Source organism: Gorilla gorilla, chromosome 18 (assembly GCF_029281585.2).
Source record: "Gorilla gorilla gorilla isolate KB3781 chromosome 18, NHGRI_mGorGor1-v2.1_pri, whole genome shotgun sequence".
Classification (NCBI taxonomy): Eukaryota; Metazoa; Chordata; class Mammalia; order Primates; family Hominidae; genus Gorilla; species Gorilla gorilla.
In genome coordinates, this window is record NC_073242.2 from 118594322 (window position 1) to 118616414 (window position 22093).

At 52.7% G+C, this 22093-nt stretch overlaps 1 protein-coding gene across 18 annotated transcripts in view; it reads left to right on the forward strand.

Moving 5' to 3' along the window:
* The window catches only part of BANP (BTG3 associated nuclear protein), a 123447-nt gene that overhangs the window by 53472 nt on the left and 47882 nt on the right, over positions 1-22093 (forward strand). For all 18 annotated transcript variants that reach the window (XM_055364478.2, XM_055364483.2, XM_055364479.2 and 15 more), the window contains 2 exons: positions 10584-10823; positions 19811-19978. In XM_055364478.2, the coding sequence (XP_055220453.1) occupies positions 10584-10823; positions 19811-19978 (408 nt within the window). The remainder of the gene's footprint in view (positions 1-10583; positions 10824-19810; positions 19979-22093) is intronic.

Consider the following 22093-nt stretch of genomic DNA (forward strand, 5'->3'; position numbering starts at 1 on the left):
TTTACCTCTAATACAAATTGCTAGGATTCAGATGGCAGAATGGCGGGAAGAGAGAAAGAGAGGTTGAGTTGATCTTTTTTTTTTTTTCAAGTTGAGATCTAATTTATATACCATAAAATTGACTGTTTTAAAGCATACATCTCAGTGGTTTTTAGTATATTCTCAAGGTTGTACAGTCATCACTTCGGACTAATTCTAGAATATTTTTTATTACCCCCAGAAGAAGCCCTGTGTCCATCAACAGTCACTTTCCATTCTCCCAGCCTCCAGCCCCGGCACCCAGCTCATCTCCGTCCTCGTGGATGTGCCTGTTGTGGACCTTGACTCTAAATGGAATCCTGTGGCATCACCCACATTGTAGCTTTTGCCCAGTACTTTGTTCCTTTTCATGGCTGCGTGATGTGCCGAGGTACGGTTGGCCCACATTCTGTTGATCCATCATCAGTTGTTGGGCATCTGAGTGGTTTGCACTTTTTGGCTGTTGTCAGGAATGCTGCTGTGAACGTTGAGGTGCAGGTTTTTGTGTATGTATGAATTGCAGGATCAGGGCAATGGAGTTTTTCACACATTAAATTTGAGGAAAGGAGGGATGCTCGTGATTTCATTTTCATGGAAATTGAAAATCACATTGCAGTAACGACAGACTAATTGTTGTAATTATTTTTGGATGTGGATTTTGTGTAAATCCCCACATAGATCTGGCCACCCCCTTCAGGCCTGATGTTTGTTTGATTTAAACTGTGTTAGCTAAGGCAAAAAAACTTGGTAATTCTGGGGAGTCCAGGGTCATAAAAACAAAAAAATCTAAATGAACTTATGAGACAATATCAAATTTGGAGCTTACTTAGTATTGATCTGTATCTATAAGGAAAAATACAAATTTTCTTTGTGTCTGAGTTTAAGTTCTTTTGATGTTTTGTGTAAGACATTTTTCTTTAGCTAGGCTTTGAGCAGAGTTTTATAGCCATGTTTGCCACTGATTGTTCTCATCAAACATAATTTTGCTGTACAACACAGGTTGTTAGGATTGGGATGAATTGCAGAACTTTTTCTCATCTTAAATTTGACTTTATTTTGAAGGAGAGGTCATCATCCAGAGCCATTCTGTTTTCTCATCCCATTAGGAGGAAACATTTTTTGTAATAAATCTGTTTCACTGACTCTGTCCTTGGGAATGTATATCCCAGTGGGGTCGGTGTTATGAAAATATCTGCTTGAGCTGCCTTATTTGGCATAGTGGCTTGGTGAAAATGAGGAAGTCACCTTTAAATGATTGCTGTGTATGTAAATGTTGGGAAAATAGCCAATCCATTAATGTCTCTTATGTCAGATTTACTCTCAACCCGTAGTGGCGTCCTCTCTTCAGCACTTCCATGGGGGGTGCGAATGTGCCAAGAATGGGGCCAGCATCTTCCTGCCTGTGGCCCTCTGTCCCAGAGCACCTCGGCAGGTGGTGAATCAGCGAGTTTCTACGAGGGAAAGCATTAGGAATATGGGAAGTGCTAAAGGGGGTGTGCTTGTCTTTCTATTTAGTTGTTTCAGGCCCTGATAAGAAATAGGAGCCGCAGGAGACAGATTGTTCTTAGCTTCTTATTTAAGTATTTAAGTGCCTTAAGTCTTAGAGAACCACAGATTTCAAAACGGTTATTTCTTAAGAATTCCAAATGGCTTGTGTGAATTGACATGCTGTTTTGCATCAAATTTGGAGTCAGTTTATTGTACTGCAAAGATACCATATCATTTTATTCTAGTTTTTTTCACTTAGGTAATTCCGTTTGTCATTACACACGCTCCTCTGGAATAAGAAGGATGGTAACTCTCAGCTATTGAAAGCGGGGAACAGTAGACTGTGTCTCATTAGAATAAGAAGGATGGTAACTCCCAGCTATTGAAAGCAGGGAACAGTAGACTGTGTCTCATTGGAATAAGAAGGACGGTAGCTCCTGACTGTTGAAAGCAGGGAACAGTAGACTGTGTCTCATTGGAATAAGAAGGACGGTAACTCCCAGCTATTGAAAGCAGGGAACAGTAGACTGTGTCTCATTGGAATAAGAAAGATGGTAACTCCCAGCTATTGAAAGCAGGGAACAGTAGACTGTGTCTCATTGGAATAAGAAGGACGGTAACTCCCAGTTATTGAAAGCAGGGAACAGTAGACTGTGTCTCATTGGAATAAGAAGGACGGTAGCTCCTGACTGTTGAAAGCAGGGAACAGTAGACTGTGTCTCATTGGAATAAGAAGGATGGTAACTCCCAGTTATTGAAAGCAGGGAACAGTAGACTGTGTCTCATTGGAATAAGAAGGACGGTAGCTCCTGACTGTTGAAAGCAGGGAACAGTAGACTGTGTCTCATTGGAATAAGAAGGATGGTAACTCCTGGCTATTGAAAGCAGGGAACAGTAGACTGTGTCTCATTGGAATAAGAAGGACGGTAGCTCCTGACTGTTGAAAGCAGGGAACAGTAGACTGTGTCTCATTGGAATAAGAAGGATGGTAACTCCTGGCTATTGAAAGCAGGGAACAGTAGACTGTGTCTCATTGGAATAAGAAAGATGGTAACTCCCAGCTATTGAAAGCAGGGAACAGTAGACTGTGTCTCATTGGAATAAGAAGGACGGTAGCTCCTGACTGTTGAAAGCAGGGAACAGTAGACTGTGTCTCATTGGAATAAGGATGGTAGCTCCTGACTGTTGAAAGCAGGGAACAGTAGACTGTGTCTTCATTCTTGTGCTTGCCTTTTGTCAGTAGTTTTGGTCTTGGTGTGCTCATAGCTTTGTTTTGTACTTGAAAGTGTGTGGGGCCTCATCATTCAATGACTAAGTTGCCAGCTGAGTTAGAGAAACAAGTTGAGCTAAAATGGACCTAGCATGGGATCTGTTTGTCCATTAAGGGATTTAGTTAGGTTCTTAATCAAGAGTTTAAATTTCTGCTGTGTATGCATTTGATAATTCTTACAAAACGTGACTGATCCTAACATAAAATGTTAGGTACTTCATTTCAGTGGGGGAAGGATTGTCGTTGAATTCTAATTGAATTATTGCCAGGAATTGGTCCCATGGACTTCCCATGCAGTAGAATGACTTACGTGGTAGCTCTTGGTGATGCCGGTGAAGGCTGGTGAGGCACAGCTGGGAGAGTTGGGCAGCTGTGAGAGCTGTCAGCTGTGGCCATTCTGCAGCTGCTACTGGCACGCCGTGCTGACCTCGTTGTCCCAGACCTCATTGTCCACAGAACGTCAGCCATGCACATGGAAATAAGAGCATGTAGCCACACTGCTGTGCGGATTTACAGACCTCACAGTCCACACAATGTTAGCCGTGCACATGGAAATAAAAACATGTAGCCACGCTGTGCTGTGCCGAGTCACACACCTCGCAGTCCACGGACGTCAGCCATGCATGTGGAAAGGAGAACATGTAGCCACGCTGTGCTGTGCCGAGTCACACACCTCGCAGTCCACGGAATGCCATTCGTGCACATGGAAAGAAGAGCATTTAGCTACAAACATGCCTCGAACGTTTATTTGCAGAATTCATCTTATGTGTTTTTAACATAAGTGCTGTATGTGTGAGGTAACAGGGAAACATTTTTTCATGGCAGTCCTGAGTTGATCACTAATAAGAGTAGGATTGCAGAGAGATGAGTGACCACAATAAAACCAAGGGAAGCGGGAGACAGCAGCGTGAGAACGGTCGTGGCTCTGAGTGCCACAGAGCGGCCGGAAGGGCTGTCTGGGGGAGTGAGTGGGAGTGATGGTGTCTCAGCGGCTTGGGTTGAGTTTCCGGATACACAGCCTGTGCCCCAGGATGGAGGTGTCGGGAGCAGTCTTGATCCATGGCAGTGTTGGTGCTGAGCAGTCAGGAGTTCACCCAGGCTCCTCCCCACCACCTCCCCCACCCTGAAAGACGCCCTTTCCATCCCTGCCCTGTGAGACCAGACGCTTGGAGAGCAAACTTCTCAGGTGCTAGAGGCGCTGAGCTCTCCAGAGCTCGGCCGCCGACTGGTGTTGGACTCAGGTTCTCTGCGTGACCCGGAGGCGCAGGATCCCTTTAACTCAGGGTTAAATTATTTTTCACTTTAAGAAATGCTTAAGCATTACAGGCAAAACCTTTACAATAGAATTGTTGATGGAAAACAGCCCACTCAAAAAGACAAACAAAATAAAAGTAGCCCACACCAAAAAAGCATTCTGAAAGAAAATGGTAGTGTTTAATTTCTAATCTGAGGTCTCTGTAATGTGTAGCTTGCAGAATGTCAGTGTTACCGGTGTCTAAAATTCTCAAATACGATGTCACATAATCATAAAGTCCCTGATTTTAGAGCGAGGCCACCCTATCAGGAGCCCACCTGGTTTTCAAAGTTGTCCTCCAGGAGTGTGCACTTTTTGCTGTTCAGGGTACCCCCCCCTCTTCCTCTCACCTCCCCTTTTAATCTTTCTGCTCCCCTTTTCCCATCCCAAATATTCATTAAGCATCCACTAGTACCTGATGGGAATGGAGGTTCTTTTGAAGCATCCGTATGTGATATCGTAGACATCTAGCCAGTAGATGGCCAGAGTTGGCGTGTCTGGGACAAATGTAGCCTTACCTTTATGGGGTGTCCCTAGTCCCCAGGATCCTGGCATACCCCAACACATTATATTTTCTTGTGGGGCAAATAATTATGAGGAGCCCAACAGATAAAATGTCTCATGCGTTCCACATAGAATTCTTATTCTCTACCTTGAATAGGAGAGATGAGTTATTGACAGTTATGGTTCATCACGTCCTGGCACTGGAAGCATTTTGAGCCGTGATGTGTGTAACGACGCAGCCCGGTGCTGCCTTTAGGTTTGAATTCTGTGTGGGTTTGCTCTGTGTTATCCATTGTTGGAACCATGTATTTCATTTTATGCAGAGTTGCTTTTGAAATTCATAAACAGCTTGAGTAAGCCTTTGCAAAAGCCAGATGAAAATTAATTTTTGGCGTGGATGGCATATCTAACGTGAATCTGTTCTCTGAAGACTTACCTGGAGATGGTGAGGCTGACCTTGAACTGAATTGACATGGAGTTGGTCGTGTTGTGGAAAGTAACACCACGCTCTAAGGCTTTGAACAACCGTGCAGCCCAGTGACTCGCAAAGGATGGCCTTCTGATTTGTTCTCTATCCTGCTGGAGACGGAAATCCGGCATTCATCACCTCTGTGACTGCAGGGGACTAACGTGTGGAATCCCAGGGACAGGAACACTCTGAGCCATCGCCTGAAAAGTGACCGTGGAGCTACGCTTCCCAGGACGTTCATGGAAGTTAGGGCTTCGGTCTTGGACAACACACAGATAACATTTATTGGAATTATTGTTTCATCTGTTCTTGGAAAGTCAGCATTCAAATGAAAGTAGGAGAGAGAGGGATCTTAAAAAGATTGTGTTTCAATTATTGGTTAATTCCTTTCTATAGACGGCCTAAGAAAAAAGGATAAATTAATAACTATTCACTGTGGTCTGACAGTACAAATTCCAGGCTGGGATTTTTAAATCATCATTTTGTTTCCCTTTTTCCCGCCAGTAGGGAATTCTGAATATATAAACAGTTGAGTAATACAGCAAATTATATCAGGAAGCAGATATGAGACAGTGCCTTCCATTTCAGTGTAGAAAAGGCATCATTTAAACTCAGAGTCTTTGAGGATCGGCAGCTTTCTAGGAAGAGACACTAGAAATGTGTGAATCACTGATTGTTAATAGGCAGGGACTCTCATGGCCTAGAGCGTTTGCCTCCATTCCCAGTCTGCCTCTCACTTGGCCTGTGACCTCGATCAGGGTCATTCACTTCTGCAGACGTCTGAGCGCCTCTCCTGTGAGATGGATCATGGGCTGGCTCAGCTGCTGGGGTTACTGTGAGGACTGAGGAAATGAGGCCTCTGAAGTGGTGGAGGTGTGGATTCAGGAGCCTGCCTGACAGGACAGGCCCTCCCTCAGTGCAGTGTGACGTGGGCCCGCCCCATGCCTAGTCCCTAGACCGCTGCCTGCACCCATCAGAGCTCAGCCTGCCTGATGGGACGGGCTCTCTCTCAGTGTGGTGTGACGTGGGCCTGCCTCATGCCTAGTCCTTAGACTGCTGCCCGCACCCGTCAGAGCTCAGCAGGCCTTTGTGCTTTCCTGGTGCAGGAGGCTCCAGGAGTGGTATCCTTTATGGTCTCTACACACGAGGCCCTCCTTGCACAGGTCAGAACCCCCTTGCCTCAGAACCTCCTTGCTAAGCAGGGCCCACTCCACAGCCTCTGATTGGTTAGGCCTGAGAATGAGCATTTTCAGCAAGTTCCCTGCCACTGCTGATGCTGCTGGTCTGAGAACGTGCCTGAAAATCTCTAGCACTTAGAGGGGTGAGGTGGGAGTGATATTGTCAACAGGAAATCCGTGGACACAGGTGTGGATGGGAACCAGTAGACTGGGGTGGGTCAGCACTCATAATGTGGCTGTGCTGAGCAGGAAGCGCAGGGCGTGGAGCTGTAAGCCGCAAACACAGGCCGGCACAAACTGGGTCCTGCTGGACACTCCAGGCGGGAGATTCCTGGGAGGACAGGCCAGGTGGCCTTTGGGTAACTCTGGTGGGGCAGAGTTTAGAGTCAGAGTCTCCTGCGGTGCTGAAAAAAGGCCAGGAAGAAGTGTTGAGGCCTGGATGAGGCCACTGGTTGTGGAGGGAGGGCTTGTTGTGACCTGCGGTGCAGGAGGAGTCACCCAGAGCTGGGGCAGCTCCGTGTGGGGTGGAGGGCACGGCCAGCCTTGGGTGCACTGGGTCTGGACATTTGCACACTGGCCCTCAGTGAGTCCTGAGCCTGCCAGAGGATGAGCTTAGCGGCTGCCCCTTCATTGCCTTGAGGTGGAGCCTGGGGAGGACGGAGGTGGTGGGTGGCAGCCCCCCCAGGAGCTGGCTGTCATCCTAAGTCAGGGAGGTTCTCAATGTGGGCATGGAGAGCCCACGTCATCCCTCCTGGAGGGTCTCAGTGACACTTTGACATGATTTTGACTCACTGTTTGAAAAACAACTCTGAACTCTTGTCCAGTGTTTACTTTAAAAATATTATCTCACCACAGAGAGCTCAGCTAAGTGTGTTTCAGCACTGTTAATTCCTGAGAGAGGCTGCAGGGATCTTTAGCAGCTTGGTGGCTACAGCTGAGAGCCCCTGCCCACCGTCCCCACACCATCCTCGCACTGGTCCTGCATCACCCACATCCCGGTGTGGGTGGGTGATGGTCGGGGAGGCCAGTGGCTCAGGATGCTGCTGCCCTTCCTGCTGCCTGCCTCAGGTCCTCTGTTTGTGATCTCCAGGTCCTAAGTCCAGAGATGCTTGGTGTCGCTGGAGACCACCCTCATGTACCCAGAGTTCCCATTAAATGAGCCTCAGTGCTGGGAACCCTGGGAAGTTTAAAGACAGTGGGTCTCATTGTGAGCCCTACTGACACCAGGCCCTCGGCTATTCCTGGATTACTGAGCAGCTCTGTAATCAGCTGCTCGCCCCCTCTGCCCATCCCTCTGCCTGTGCCCCCTCAGCTTGTGCCCTCTGCCCGTCCCCTCTGCCCGTGCCCCCTCAGCTCATGCCCTCTGCTCATCTCCTCTGCCTGTCCCCTCTGCCCGTCCCTCTGCCCGTGCTCCCTTAGCTCGTGCCCTCTGCCCGTCCCCTCTGCCTGTGCCCTCTGCCCGTGCTCCTTCTGCCCATCCCTCTGCTTGTGCCCTCTGCCTGTGCCCCTTCAGCTCGTCTCCTCTGTCCATCCCTCTGCCCATGCCCTCTGCCTATGCCCCCTCATCTTGTGCCCTCTGCCCATCTCCTCTGTCCATCCCTCTGCCCATGCCCTCTGCCTGTGCCCTCTGCCCGTGCCCCCTCAGCTCGTGCCCTCTGCCCGTCCCTCTGCCTGTGCCAGTTCAGCTCGGACCACGCTGGGCGTGGGCGCCTGCTTTCTGCCCAGGTGACTGGGCCCTGCTCGGTTCTCCACCCTCTCCTGTCCCTCGTCTGCCCTATGTTCCCTGCTCTGGCCACGCTGGTTCCCTTACCTTCCTGGAGCACGTGGCCCCTCCTGGCCCAGGCCGGTGCTGCTCCCCACTCTGGAATGTTCTCTGGAGTTCTTCCCCTGGGTGGCTGCTTCCCGCTTCCTTGCTTGGGGTCACCCGTTCTTGTCTGAGGTCAGCTCTACCCCTGCTTGTCTCCCTGTTCGCTTGCAGGCCTCTGTCCCTGGCACTTGGGAGTCAGGAGGAGCGGGGCCGAGGTCTCGCGCTCCAGGAGCTACCAGGCACAAGGACAGACACAGGGAAGGATTCAGCCCCTTAGGTTTAATCTGACCAGGAAATCTGTGGCATGGTTTCAGGTCAGCACAAGCGGGGAGCTGTGTCTGGGGCCTCCCGTCCATGCAGGAGAAGCATGTGGCGCTGGGAAATGTGTGGTGCAGGTGCCAATGCTCCAGAGCCGCCTCGGCCACTGTCCTCCCACATCTGGGGTTTCCCCTGCAGATTCCCAGTTAGATCTTTGGTCCCGTGGAGTCCATGACCATCTCTAGCCATGGTGTGACCAGCATGTGGCTTCAGATCTTGGAGACTGGACCACGCCTGCCTTGGCTCACATGTCCCCTCTGTTTCCCCTTCCCCTCCCCATGGCTTCCTTACTGGACTGCTGCTGGCCAGGGCCTGCGCCGCTGTGTTCGATGACATTGACCCGTGACTCTGAGCAAGAGCTTAGATGTGGAGCTTTAGACCCAGCGCCAGGCCCTTGGGTGTCCCGTAAGGATTCGTAGATACATTCATAAAATCCCCGGAAGTTGGAGTCTCTCAGCTTTGCAGCTGTGGCCTTTAGACAGCCCTTGCCATGAGACTCCATCCATTAGTCTTGAGGTCACGTTTCCCTTTTGCTCCTCATATACAGGTGGAATGTAATAGTGGCTGACTGACGGATGTTCTGAAAAAATGCACGTCTGAGCATATGTTCCTAGCAGCATCCCTGTACTTCTGAACCACCTCTGAGCATCGATGCTCCTTACTCATCTCTGTCCTGAATTTCAAAAATTAGAGCTGTTTTCTATCCTTAGCTACAGCCAAGAGCCCAGCCACACTGCCCTGCCCCTGTGACAATGTCTGTTTGAAGACAGGGTGACCAGCCCTGCCCTGATATTTCATGGAAATCTTATATTTCAGGGAATGGGAGAGGCTGCTTGTGGAGGGAGCTGTGCATGCTAGGAGCACACGGCAGCCACAGGCTTCTCGGCTGTGCTCCAGGCTTCCTGGCCCGGCAGGCAGGGCTGGCTGCCCTTGTAGGAGCCGGAAAGTCAATATTGGGACATTTCAGAATAAAGCTCACAGACGTTCTGAGGCAGCGATGTCCAGGGTGGCATGACTGTAGCCAGCCCTGGGCCTCAGAGACTCTGGCAGAGCATGGCGTCCCTCCTAGGTCCCGGCCCCTCGTGGGAGGTATTCAGGTTTCTACCCTTCCACAGGGGGAGGACGTGCTGGGGGAGGGGAGACTCTTGCAGCCTCACTTTGGTTCAACTTCAGGATCAGAAGAGATTGTTTGGGCAGCTGCTGAGCTTCCAAGCAGGAGTGTGAGTTTTCCCGTTTATGATCATCTGTGGAGCTTTCTTCCGTCACACGGGGAGGCTTTGAAAAGGCAGCCTTTCACATACTGTACTTGGTCAACCTGAGGACAACCCGGAGATGCCGTTACACAGAGAAGGAATCCGTGGTTCAGAGAAGACTAGTGACTTGTGAAGGGTCAGCTAGGAAGCTGAGAGCCCATGCTTGGGAGGGAGGGAGGCAGAGAGGTGTGGAGGGGCTGGCGGGTGTCACTGCCTGGGCAGGCAGGTGGGAAGTCCCACTCCATCGTCACAGGAGTGTGCTTTGCAGGCAACCTCAGGCCACTCCAGGTGCCTGGCCACCCTGTCTCCTCCGTGTGGAGCGTGGGCCTGTCCACGGGTCCTTGCTGTGGCCTCACTGACAGTGGGGAACATGGCGCATTCCCACACCTGAATGTGGTGGTCTGGGCGGCTGCATTGTAACTGCCCTGAGAATGCTGGCGTCAAGGGCATGCTGTGACTTACACTGTGCAGAGGCAAGGACTGGCATTGTGTGCACAGGGGCGACCCTAAGCCAGCTGCTGATGCTAGAGCCCCTCACCTCTGCGTCTTTCTTGGTGGGAGTGGCTGGCCAGTGGGAGAGCATGGCTGGCAGTGAGGTGTGAGGGGCCCCGGGGAGGGTTCCGCTCTGCAGGTGGCTGGGGCAGGTACCAACTTTGTGCAAGGATATCGGTATTGCTGGGGTCCCAGGTCCAGGATGAGCAGAGTGTGTGACCGTGTTGGCGCTCAGATCCTGAGGCCCTGCAGCCCCACAGGCACCTGGCCGCTTCTGGGGGTGGTGGGATCGTGTCTGTTCCACGTCAGTTCTTTCTTGGGCAGCAGTCGGAGGCTCCAGCGCTCTTGGTGACTGCATCACAAGTTAGGAGGGATTTGCCCAGCCCGGCGTGGAGCATCTTTCCCGAGTGTGTCTGAGCAGAGCGCTCTGCTGTCCTGAACGTGAGCTTATTTGAGCCTCGGCCATCTGAGGACCTGTCTTCTGTTTTTCAGAGGACTACCCCAATGGCACCTGGCTGGGCGACGAGAACAACCCAGAGATGCGGGTGCGCTGCGCCATCATCCCCTCTGACATGCTGCACATCAGCACCAACTGCCGCACGGCCGAGAAGATGGCGCTCACGCTGCTGGACTACCTCTTCCACCGTGAGGTGCAGGCCGTGTCCAACCTCTCGGGGCAGGGCAAGCACGGGAAGAAGCAGCTGGACCCGCTCACCATCTACGGCATCCGGTGTAAGTCGGGCCCCGCCTTGGGGGACTGGGGTGTGCGGGGAGCTGGGTCAGGACCTACATTTCAATGCTGAGGACGCTGGCATCAGTAGCACTGGCACGGGGCTGCGTTTCTCCAGGCGGTTTGAAATCTCAGCCCGAGGATCAGTGCTCGAGGGGATGGATGCGCAGTTGACCCTGATGTGCTTATTACGCACGGCATGCCCGCACCAAAATACCTCATATACCCCATCATATATATACCTACTGTGTACCCTTAGAAGGTGAAAAACTCCTCGCCTCCTGTCTGTAGGCCACTCTTGAGGAAGAGAGAGGAGGAGGAGAGCCGGGGCCTTCCCTGCTGTCCTGGCCACGGTGACCTAGGCCCCCCTGAGCCTCTCCTAAGCGGGTGGAGTGCCGCCTGCCTCCTTCCTTCTGAGAGGGCTGGGCCTCAGCAGCCGTGCCAGGGCCTCAGCGCTGACCTGGCTGTGATGGGAGCCAGGAGAGCTCCAAAGCCTGATTTTCGTGCCCAGCCCGGCCTGTGACGTTTCCGTCCCCTCTGAAGAGCGGGATTTGCTCCAGGTGGCGATTGCGGTACTGCCCTTCAATGGCGTTTGATGGGCGCTCAGGTCCTCCTTGCCAGCGTCCATGGTCCATTTGCTCCACAGAGCCCGTCTGCTTCAGAAGCCGTTCTCCTGGCTTCTAACGAAGATGTAAAGTGAAGCAGCAGCAAACGCAAGAGACACGAGGCCCCTGGCGGGAGGGTGTGGGAGGGTGCAGTGGCCTCCGGCAATCTGGGCTCTGGCGAGTTACCCCAGGGGAGCGTGAAATGTAAATCTGATCTCGAAACAGGGCGAGCGAGGCAGAGCATTCAGCGTCCAGGATCTTAGCATGCGGCAGGCATCCGGGATCTCAGCGTGCCGGGGGCGGGGCGTCCGGGATCTTAGCGTGCGGGGGGCGTCCGGGATCTCAGCGTGCGGGGGGCGGGGCGTCCGGGATCTCAGCGTGCGGGGGGCGGGGCGTCCGGGATCTCAGCGTGCCGGGGGCGGGGCGTCCGGGATCTCAGTGTGCGGGGGGCGGGGCGTGCGGGATCTCAGCGTGCGGGGGGCGGGGCGTCCGGGATCGCAGCGTGCGGGGGGCGTCCGGGATCTCAGCGTGCGGGGCCCGCTGTTCCAGCAGGAAAGAGCCTTGCTCCTCTGGGAAGCACAGTGTGGCCCGTGAGCCTGTGTCAGGAGCAGTGGGGGAGTGGAAGGGCTCGGCTGTTCTGTAGCTGCTGTGAAAATGGGGTCTGAGTAAGACTGGGGTGTCGTGTTGACTGCAGGTTTTTCTGGAAGCTGCTGAGAGGTGGTTCCAAGTCCCACCCACATGCGTGTGAGCAGGTCATGGCATCTTCCCATGTGCCATGTCTTGTCCCAGGCGTGTGCCCCAGGTGTCAGACACCGGCGGGCGCCCATCCTGGACCCTGAGGGTAGTCTCAGATAACTGCCTGGGAGACCACACGTGGGGCCTCCTCACAGCTTCTCAGCGGTGGAGTAAAGCAGGTCAGGAGGATCAGAGGGTCATGGGGCAGGGATCACCCTCAGCCTTCTTCTGAAGGGCCACACGGCAGATATTTCAGGCTTTGCAGGCCCTGGGGTCTCTGTTCAACTGCTCACCTCTGAAAGCAGCCACAGACAAGGTGTCAGCGCATGGTCGTGGCTGTGCTCCAACAGGACACTGCCTTCAGAGGCGGGCAGCAGACCCACCACCCCCTCCATCCTCTGCTTTAGGGCATGGCGTGGCCAAGAGCACACATCTGCGCACCTGACCACGTGATGTGCTTCCAGCTTGAAACCCGGGGGTTGCTTCGTGCTGGTGCTTGCTGTGTGGATCACAGTGTGGAGTGCGTTGAGATATATAGACGAACGAGAAATGGCCCTGATGGCAGAGCGTGCGGTCAGGTAGATAGAAGCATCTGTAACCTGAGAGGTGGCATTGTGGGGTGTCGCAGGAGTGTCAGGCTGGGCTACAGGTTGGAGGCGCAGCCTGGACAGAGAGGAGCGGGTGCTCTTTGGAGAGGATGGTGGCGTGTGGGATGAGCATGCTGTGCTGTGTGGGGCAGTGGCATTCGGGGCTGGGCCCTGTTCCTAGGTGAGGAGTCCCTGCTCCACCGGGGAGATGACAGGGGCCTTGGATGTGAAGCTGGAGGCCAGCTGGCTCTGCCTTGGAGACAGTGCCTTGGAATGTCAGGCTAAGGATTCGGGCTTTCAGGGCATTGGGTGCAATTGGTCTTTTTATTAATCAAGCACAGGGAATGTTCCAGTGAGGTGACAGGGGCATGGCAGGGCGATACTCACAGCAGAGCCCATGGCGGTGGGGTGGCTGTGTCTGTATTCAGGGAGTCCGTGTGGGGCGGTGGAAGGCACTGCGTGGGGCAGAATGGGGCAGGCTGCGATTCCCTGCGTGTTGTGGCTATGAGTTGACCTTCTCTGCTGAGCTTCTCCTTGCTTGGGAAGTGCTGCCAACCTCGATGGGGGTCTGGAGGCCGGAGAGGGGAGTGGGAACCTGGCATGGGCCACCACCCTCTCCCCTGGGCCCGCTGGCTTCGGGGCCATCCTCCAGACAGCTGAGGTCATTGGCTGTGTTCACCAGGCTACTGGACCTCATGGCTTGGGGCCCACTGCCCTGGCCTCCCCAGGCTCTGAGCTGGGCTCCGGAGCACGGTCCCCTGGCAGGGGCGTCCGCTAGCACCGTCATTCTGCTGGAAGTCCCTCCGGGGTGGGGCTCCTGGGCTTGCTCACAGTGCCCGGCCCCTTAGAGATGCCCAGTGAATTCTGGTCTCTAGAGCCGAGCTTTGGGAAGGTCATGGTGTGGCTGACCTTCAGGGTGACTGCATGAGGAAGGCTGGCCTGTCCACAGGGCCGTGTGGAGGGGCCTGGAGCAACTGCTACGTATGGACCAGGGCTGTGCCTTCTCCCCCCGCCTCAGGCCAGGCGTGCCTGCGTGGCTCGTGCTTAGACGGAATAGTTGAAACGTGAAAAGCATGGCTTTACCTTTTCTTCCTGTGGCCCAGTTTCATTCTTATTGCTGATTGTTGCCGAAAAAACCAAAACAAATGAAATAAATGCATGGACCAAACCTCCCAGGCCCCAGCTTGAACAGCGGCAGGAGTGGAATTGGCTGCATCGCCCCACCTTACTCTCTGCTGTTGCTTCAGAGCCCGCAGTGACGCCTGTAGCCTCAGCAATCAGAGGCCTGCGGCTGTCCTCACTCAACCCAGGCAGCTCACGGGGGAGAAGATTTTGATTTAAGTTTCTCCTTATTTGTCAGCAGAAAGATTTTCTTTCTTTTTCTGGAGAAAAAAGTCTACATTTTGAAACACACAGTAGGTAAAGTCTCTAAGTACCACCTTCTCAAAATGAGGAAATGAGGTTATTGAAAGAGGGAGAGAGAGAAATTTGCTTTTTGGGGTGTTGGCTTTCTTAGGGTTCCCAAGGATTGGTGGACCCCCCGAATTTGGGCAGCTAACCAAATTTGTGTGTTTTATGCAAAAGTAGCATATTATTGCAACTTGGAAAACCTTGGAGCATTTTCCTAAGGAATGTGCTCTCAGGACAGCAGCATTCGCCTGTTTTCTCCATGAAGAGAAATTGGTTTAGTTCTTAGGATTTCTATCTGCAGCTCGCTCACGCCTCTGCTTGGACTCTGCATCCAAGCCGGTGACCCTGGATCTGAGGGCTTTTCTAAAGAATGCTGTCTAAGGCCATGCCACCCTGAACACACCTGATCTCGTCTGATCTAAAGAATGCTGCTGTGGATGGCCGATCCCCATGAGACCTCCTAGCAGTTATGGAAAGACTGGATTCATTTGCACAAAGTAAAAAGTTATGCTTTCAGGGTTGACCTGTCAGATGATTGTAGTTCTTTTCAAATCATTCACTCCAAGCCAGGTGGTGTTTCCTAGTGGGAAGCAGCGGGGGCCGCTTCACCCACACCTGTCCCTGTGAGTGCAGGTGTGCGACCTGGCCCCGTTGTGTCTTGCAGGGTGCCTCAGGTTCCTGGGGCTGCTGGGACAAAGCTCACAGCCTGGCTGGCTTAGAACACAGGCTTGTGTTCTCGTGCAGGTTTGGAGGCCACATGCCTGGGATGAAGGTGTGGGCAGGGCCACGCTGCCTGAGAAGACCCTTTCCCTCTCCCAGCTTCTGGTGGTGGCCGCATCCCTCCAGTCTCTGGCCGCCTCCCCCACGGCTGTCTTCCCCCCGTGTCTCCCTCTGTGTCCCTCTCCTTATGAGGACAGTCACTGGATTTGGAGCTCCGTCTCCTGCAGGATGACCTCATTACAACCTAACGAATCACATCTGCAGAGACCCTAGTTCCCAGTCAGGTCACATTCTGGGGTCCTGGGCCAGGACGTGAGTTTTGTGGGGACACTGTTCAGCCCAGGACACAGGACACGGGTGGTCAAGTGCTGTCTCTTCTCCAGGTTCTCTGTGAGGTGAAGGGTAAGGCTGCCCTATATGTGTCCTTAAGGCAGAATGTGGACTCCATGCAGGGGTGGGTGTTTGTCTGTGTGTCTTGGGACATTGAGCGCCTCACGGTGACTGAGAGCTGGGAGGAAGGTGTGGTCAGTGTGGGCTTCAGGCAGAAAAGTGAGCAGAGCCTCCTTCTCAGCAGGTCACCCAGATGCTGTGACCTGGAGGTGGTCCTGCAGGTGGCTGTGAGGGGCTCTCTTGCTAACAGACTGAGGACAGGTGTCTCTCCATTTTTTCTCATAAAGGAGTGAGTCAGCAGGCTTGAAGAAGGCAGCCGGCTTGGCCTGGAGGCTGGACGTTTGAGGTGCACGGGGCGTGGGCTGTGTATGCTTCCCCCGGGAGGGAGCATGTCAGCTGGCTTCCATCGGGCAGAGGCTTCGAGATGCCTTTTGTTTTTCTAGGCAGCGCTGTCACGTCGAGTCTGTAATTTGAAGAAATCAGTTGTTGGCACTCGGTTTTGTGCTGCCTTCCCTTGCACATGAGAGTGCGCTAGCAGGTGGGGCTCTTCATTCCTTTGTGACTGATAAAGCCCCATGCCACCCACCAAGGCACAAGGTGACAAGCCCTCCTGGGTCTCTCGTCTCGCTTCCCACAGTGCCTCTCATGGCCCCACAGGTGGAGAGCTGGGAATCGGCTTATGATTTGAACCACCAGAGTCGGTAACGGGGGTTCTGGAAAGTGGGAAGGCAGCGAAGGCAGCTAACGGTGTAATGGAGACTCTTTAGCTCTTTGGGGACTGCAGGACAGCTCGCCAGGAAAATAGAGGCGTGCACAGTGGCAGGGATGCTGCCTGGCTGAGCCTGGAAGGCAAGCCCGTCCCGGCCTTGAGGGGCCTCGGTGGGTGTAGTGTAGGGATATGGCTGGGGAAAGCAGGGACTGAGGCCAGACAGGGTGTTCTGCTCCCAGGTGACGCCACGCTGTGGGGATCCCGTGAGCCTCAGCAGCCAGATGCCGAGCACTTCTGTTCTCCTTGTGTCCTGGGCACTGCTGCAGGGGAGACTTCTGCCTCGATTGAAGTCCGACTAGGCCTCCCAGAGCAGGGGCTGCGGGTGCCTTGGGCTGAGGGAGCTCAGGACAGCAGAGGCACGTGTGCGGGGCTGTGCGTGTTCTTCCCGTCTCCCCGAGCACCTCTCATGGGTTCTCAGGATCCAGTGAGGGCCGCTGCTTCTCCACCTGATGGGCCCAGGAAGCTTGCGCTTTAAGGCCGGTGCTCACTCCTAACTAGTAATTGGACTTGGACACATCACTTCTCCTTTTTCTGGCTTTTGCCTCAAAACCAAAGTGATGAGAGTAGTGACATTCCTACTTCATGAGGCTTTTAAAAAAAATGTCCGTCAAATAACATGAGATCACATGCTTAAAGTGGAAAATGGCAGTTAAATTCAAGGTGATCTTTTGATCCCATCATGATAGGATTTTTCCTGCTCCCTGTTAAGTGCGGCTGCTCAGTGCTGTCAGAAAAGGTAAAGGAATCCAGACCCCGAGGGCTGCCCAGACGTGGGCGCTTGCCCCAGCTGCTGTCCAGTAGCATCTGCGGGCGTCGCCTGCACCCGTAAGTGCACATTCAGATCCTCGCCCTCCTCACCCACCGCACTCTGTGGGCAGCACTTGGGCGGCTGGTCCGTTCTCTGGATCTCCTTGGTGGCCGGCAGGGGGCATTCGCCCAGGCTGGGGCCTGGAGCGCAGATGGAAGGAATTAGATAATTTGATGTCTGAGGACAATGGAAACTTGGTGGCAGGTAACCAGATGAATATATATTTTTTATTTAATAAGTATGAGTCAGGGTTTGAACTGGCAACTTGATTTTTACAAAGTTGAATTTAAATGTGAATGTTTTCACTCATTTCTCTTACCTATACACCTGGGTGTTTTAGATTTATCTTCTTTCCTGTTACTAACCCGTTTTTAAATTTTGTATGGACTCATTCATCCTTCAAAGTCTATGGAATTTTTCTCCTGGAGTGTGAAGGTGGGAGGGTCACAGGAGGGCGGTTCTGAGGATGTTTCTTTTTATCGACTCGTGCTCCAAAGACGTTTTCCTGCTGGTGGGATGGCTGTTTCTTTCTTGCCTCCCGGTGGCAGAAGCTGGGCTGCTTTGTGTCTAAAATCAGTAGCTGGGCTCTCATGAAACTACTGAAGTGCAGTTTGAAAGCTGGGTTTTCCGGTAACTGTGGTGCAACCTCTGGCAGCAGCTGGGCTCTCCTGTAAGGATTTCCTAGTGATTTTAATGGTTGGGTTCCCCCATGACCACAGCCAGCGGCTGGGTTCCTCTGTGAGTCACTAAAGTTGCTCAGCGTGGGGCTTCCTGAGGCGCCCCAGTCACCCAGCCAAGATTCGAGGGTGACTTGGAGTATTTTAGAGATGACCCGAAAATTGGAAGCCAAAGGGCGGCTGCTTCCTGTATGGCTTCTTTATGCATGAGGGTGAAAATGTGCTGCCGAAACCACTTTAGGGTGTTCTTCCCTCTCATCCTACAAATCCCACCATCCTGGCTGGTTTCTTTTTGTCTGCAGCACAGACAGGTTGGTTGTGATTATACAGAGAGTCAAAACGTGTCTCAAGTCTCTACTGATAAAAAAGTCAAGAGGCATGTCTCCAAAACCCAAGGGACTTTTGATACCTAATAGAGTACTTAAAAAAACCCAAACACTTCTTCCTGTGTTTTAATTATTTCCACCATTTTAGGTGGGAACAGATTTTTAGGGTTTGGGCAGTAGAGTCCGAACTTGAGGCTCTTGGTAGTTGAAACGGGACACTTTTCAGCTTAATCTTTTTATTACTACAATTCTGGATTCCATCCATGTATTTTCCTGTAAATTAGTGAAGTTGCATGAGCCAGCTAGAGAGCCCACTGCATTGAAGAGCCCTTCCCATCATGCCCACATTCGTCATCGCTACAGGGATGGGGTCCTGTGGCCTAGTGGGAAGTGGCCGGGCGTGCAGTGGGCCGCTGGCTCCATCCTGTCACCTGCTCCGCCATGGCCTTCGGATCCTCAGTTTTCTTCTCGTTGAATACAGGGCATCTCTGGATGCTGCTCAGGGCGTGCTGAGAGCTCTCCGTAGCGCAGGTGGTAGAGAACTGGGGGTCCCAGGACAGTTCTCTGCGTGTGCACGGTGAGCCCCAGGAAGACGATGCACCTAGCTTTGGCCCCACAGTGAGAGTAGGTTGTGCCCACTCGGCTTGTGGTATAAGGACTCCAGGGATGAGGACACAGGCCCTGCCCGTAAGGAGTTTGTACTCTAGTTGAGAAGGCACGATAGAGAGGCGTCGGGAATGACATAAGCAAGCCCCGGACCTGAGCAGCGATGGGAGGGTGTCTTGCAGTCCGTTGTCATCACTATTTACACAGGAGCAGCCACTGTGTGCCAGAATGTTCTGGGTGCCTGACCCCCATGGGTGGACACAACAAAGGCCCCTGTGTTTATGAGGGGGACAGAGTAACAGTGCATACATGAATTCTCCAAACTGTGTTTGCGAGGGGGACAGAATAACAATACATGCGTGAATTCTCCAAACTGTGTTTATGAGGGGGAGAGAGTAATAATACATACTTGAATTCTCCAAACTGTGTTTGCGAGGGGAGCAGAATAACAATATATATGTGAATTCTCCAAACTGTGTTTACCAGGGGAACAGAGTAACAATACATACATGAATTCTCCAAACTGTGTTTGTGGGGGGGACAGAGTAACAATACATAACTTGAATTCTCCAAACTGTGTTTGCGAGGGGAACAGAATAACAATACACACATGAATTCTCCAAACTGTGTTTGCGAGGGGAACAGAATAACAATACACACATGAATTCTCCAAACTGTGTTTGCGAGGGGAACAGTAACAATACACACCTGAATTCTCGAAACTGTGTTTGTGAGGGGGACAGAGTAACAATACACACATGAATTCTCCAAATGCCGGAAGGTGGTCAGTGCTCTGACAAAACAAGTGGGAGGAGGGTGGGAGCCCAGGAGGGCGGGAGGGCCAGGTGGTTATCCAGGGGGATGGTGAAGCCAGGACATGAAGGAAGGGAAGGCGGTGGCCGAGCAGGCCCGAGTAGGCAGAGGACCAGCGAGTTCTGATCCAATTGTTGAGGTCCCTGATCTCACCCTCTGGGCATTCAGGACTTTGGGTGCTGCTGTGAGCTCAGGGCAGAGGGAAGTTGGGACGTGGAAGGTCTGGGAATCTTGTGAGAGCCCCAAGTGTGCACCTGGTGTGGGCAGACCAAGTCAGAGGGATCGAGAAGTTAAGTAAATGGAAAGAGTGTGTCATGACACCTTAGTGCGCATTTATATCTCGTGGGGAGCCCCGCCTGTGGGCCAGCTAAGCACCTTCTGTGCAGTGGGCCTTTCCAGACCCTTGCAGGAAGACGGGGCTGGCCTGGCGGGCTGGGGTGCCTGGGTGAGGCCTCTTCAGCGGGCCCCGGCCCTGCAGCCAGGCGGCTCCTGGTGGCTGTCCCAAACAGGCCTCACCGCTTCTCCTTGGATGTGTCCTTCCAGGTCACCTTTTCTATAAATTTGGCATCACAGAATCCGACTGGTACCGAATCAAGCAGAGCATCGACTCCAAGTGCCGCACGGCATGGCGGCGCAAGCAGCGGGGCCAGAGCCTGGCCGTCAAGAGCTTCTCGCGGAGAACGCCCAACTCGTCCTCCTACTGCCCCTCAGGTAGGCCTCGTGCTGCAGGAGAGGCCGCCCTCCCCCGCTCGGGGCAGCTGGCCTGGTGGCACCCTCAGGGGCAGCCAGTGCGTGGCCGGCGGCTCCACCAATCGCCGGGAGCCGAGGCCAGAGGCTTGCGCGGTGCGCACGGAGCAGTGGAGCCGCAGGAGCTGTGCCTGGCCCTGTGCGCCCTTCACACGGACAGCCTCGGGCCTGCTCCAGGCTCCTCCGTGAGGGACAGAGGGCCTGTTGGGCCTCCTGGAAGTCTTCTGGATGGGGGCAAGGAGGCCGAGGCCTTTGCGTGGGGCTGCCGGCCGTTGTATTCTCACGATTTGCCGGGTGACCCCGGGTGAGGAAGTGGGGTGGATTCTGAATTGTGCTTTATTTTTACTTTGAGTTCATGGCCTTAGTTGGATTTATCCACAAGATAATGGAAACAGTTCTCTTTGAGTTGCCTCTCAGTCATCGCTGGGGGGATTGTTCTCCTTGGAGAATTTTCACTAGGAATGACAATGTGACTTGATACTGCCTTTCACCCAAGACATCTCAAAATATTTTAATAAGTATTTGAATGAAAACTATTCTCTTAAAGCTCCCCACAGTAGCTGCATTGGCAGCGACTCTTGGAACTTGAGCTCTGACTGGGGCTGGGGTCAGGATGTGAGGGCAGCCGTGGGCAGGGCCAGCTCTCCTATTCAGTGGAGTCTTTGTCGGCCGGAACCCTTTATTCTGGAAGTCCTGGGAGTTACAGACCAGATCACCTGGAGTTCTCCCGGGGCCTGATTCTTTCTGAACCGGACTTCAGGAAGTGGTTTTCCCGGGCTGTTTTGGTAGTTATCAGATACTCGGCCTCAGCTGCTGCCCAGGGGCTTGAGGATGGGAGGTGGCTGCCTGTAGTGGGCCACACAAGTTGTGTCCCTAAAGCAGCGCTTTATTGAGTGACCTGTGTTGAGGAAGCTCTTCTATTCTAGGCCTTTCTACTGCAATGAGGAATTCTGCCTTGGGACTTGAGAGAGGTAGCAGTCCTGGGGTGTGGGTTAAGGGCATTCACTGAAATACCATGTAGCAGCGTAACCTGTGGCTATTGAAATGCGGCTGTAGGAATATTGCTCATGACTTGAATTCTGCTCTTGAATATTCATAGCTAGGCAGCAGAGAGCGATGTGAGGACTATACTTATGGCATGATACCATTTTTATTGCAGATATATAGGTATATGTGGAAGTTGATTAAAAATTTATGTGTGATCATTTTTACAGTGCCCGTCTCTAGGTAGTAGGATAATTTTTATTTTTCCCTTTGTCTTTCATTGTAGTTTCTCAGTTATTTCCAACAAGCACTGCATTAGTTTTATAATTGTAAAAAATGTTGTTTAAAAGTCAGGGAGCCCAGGCGTGGTGGCTCATGCCTGTAATCCCAGCACTTTGGGAGGCTGAGGCAAACTGATCACCTGAGGTCAGCAGTTTGAGACCAGCCTGGACAACATGGTGAAACCCCGTCTCTACTAAAAATACAAAAATTAGCCAGGTGTGGTGGCGCATGCCTTTAATCCCAGCTACTTGGGAGGCTGAGGCAGGAGAATTGCTTGAATCCAGGAGGCAGAGGTTGCAGTGAGCTGAGATTATGCCACCGCACTGTAGCCTGGGTGATAGAGCGAGACTGTATCTCAAAAAAAAAAAAAAAAAAAGCCGGGTGCTGTGGCTCACGCATGTAATCCCAGCACTTTGGGAGGCCGAGGTGGGCAGATCATGAGGTCAGGAGATCGAGACCATCCTGGCTAACACGGTAAAATCCCGTCTCTACTAAAAATGTCAAAAAAATTAGCCGGGTGTGATGGCGGGCGCCTGTAGTCCCAGCTACTCGGGAGGCTGAGGCAGGAGAATGGCGTGAACCTGGGAGGCGGAGCTTGCAGTGAGCCGAGATCACACCACTGCACTCCAGCCTGGGCTACAGAGCAAGACTCCGTCTCAAAAAAAAAAAAAAAAAAAAAAGTCAAGGAGAGGAGATTTGTGTCAGGCACAGTAGCAGGAACCAGATTGAATTCTCTTGCCGTTGAAATCTGGACAAAAATCTGTGAATGGGCTGTCCTAAGACATTAGACAAGCAACAGCACAGGACCGTGAT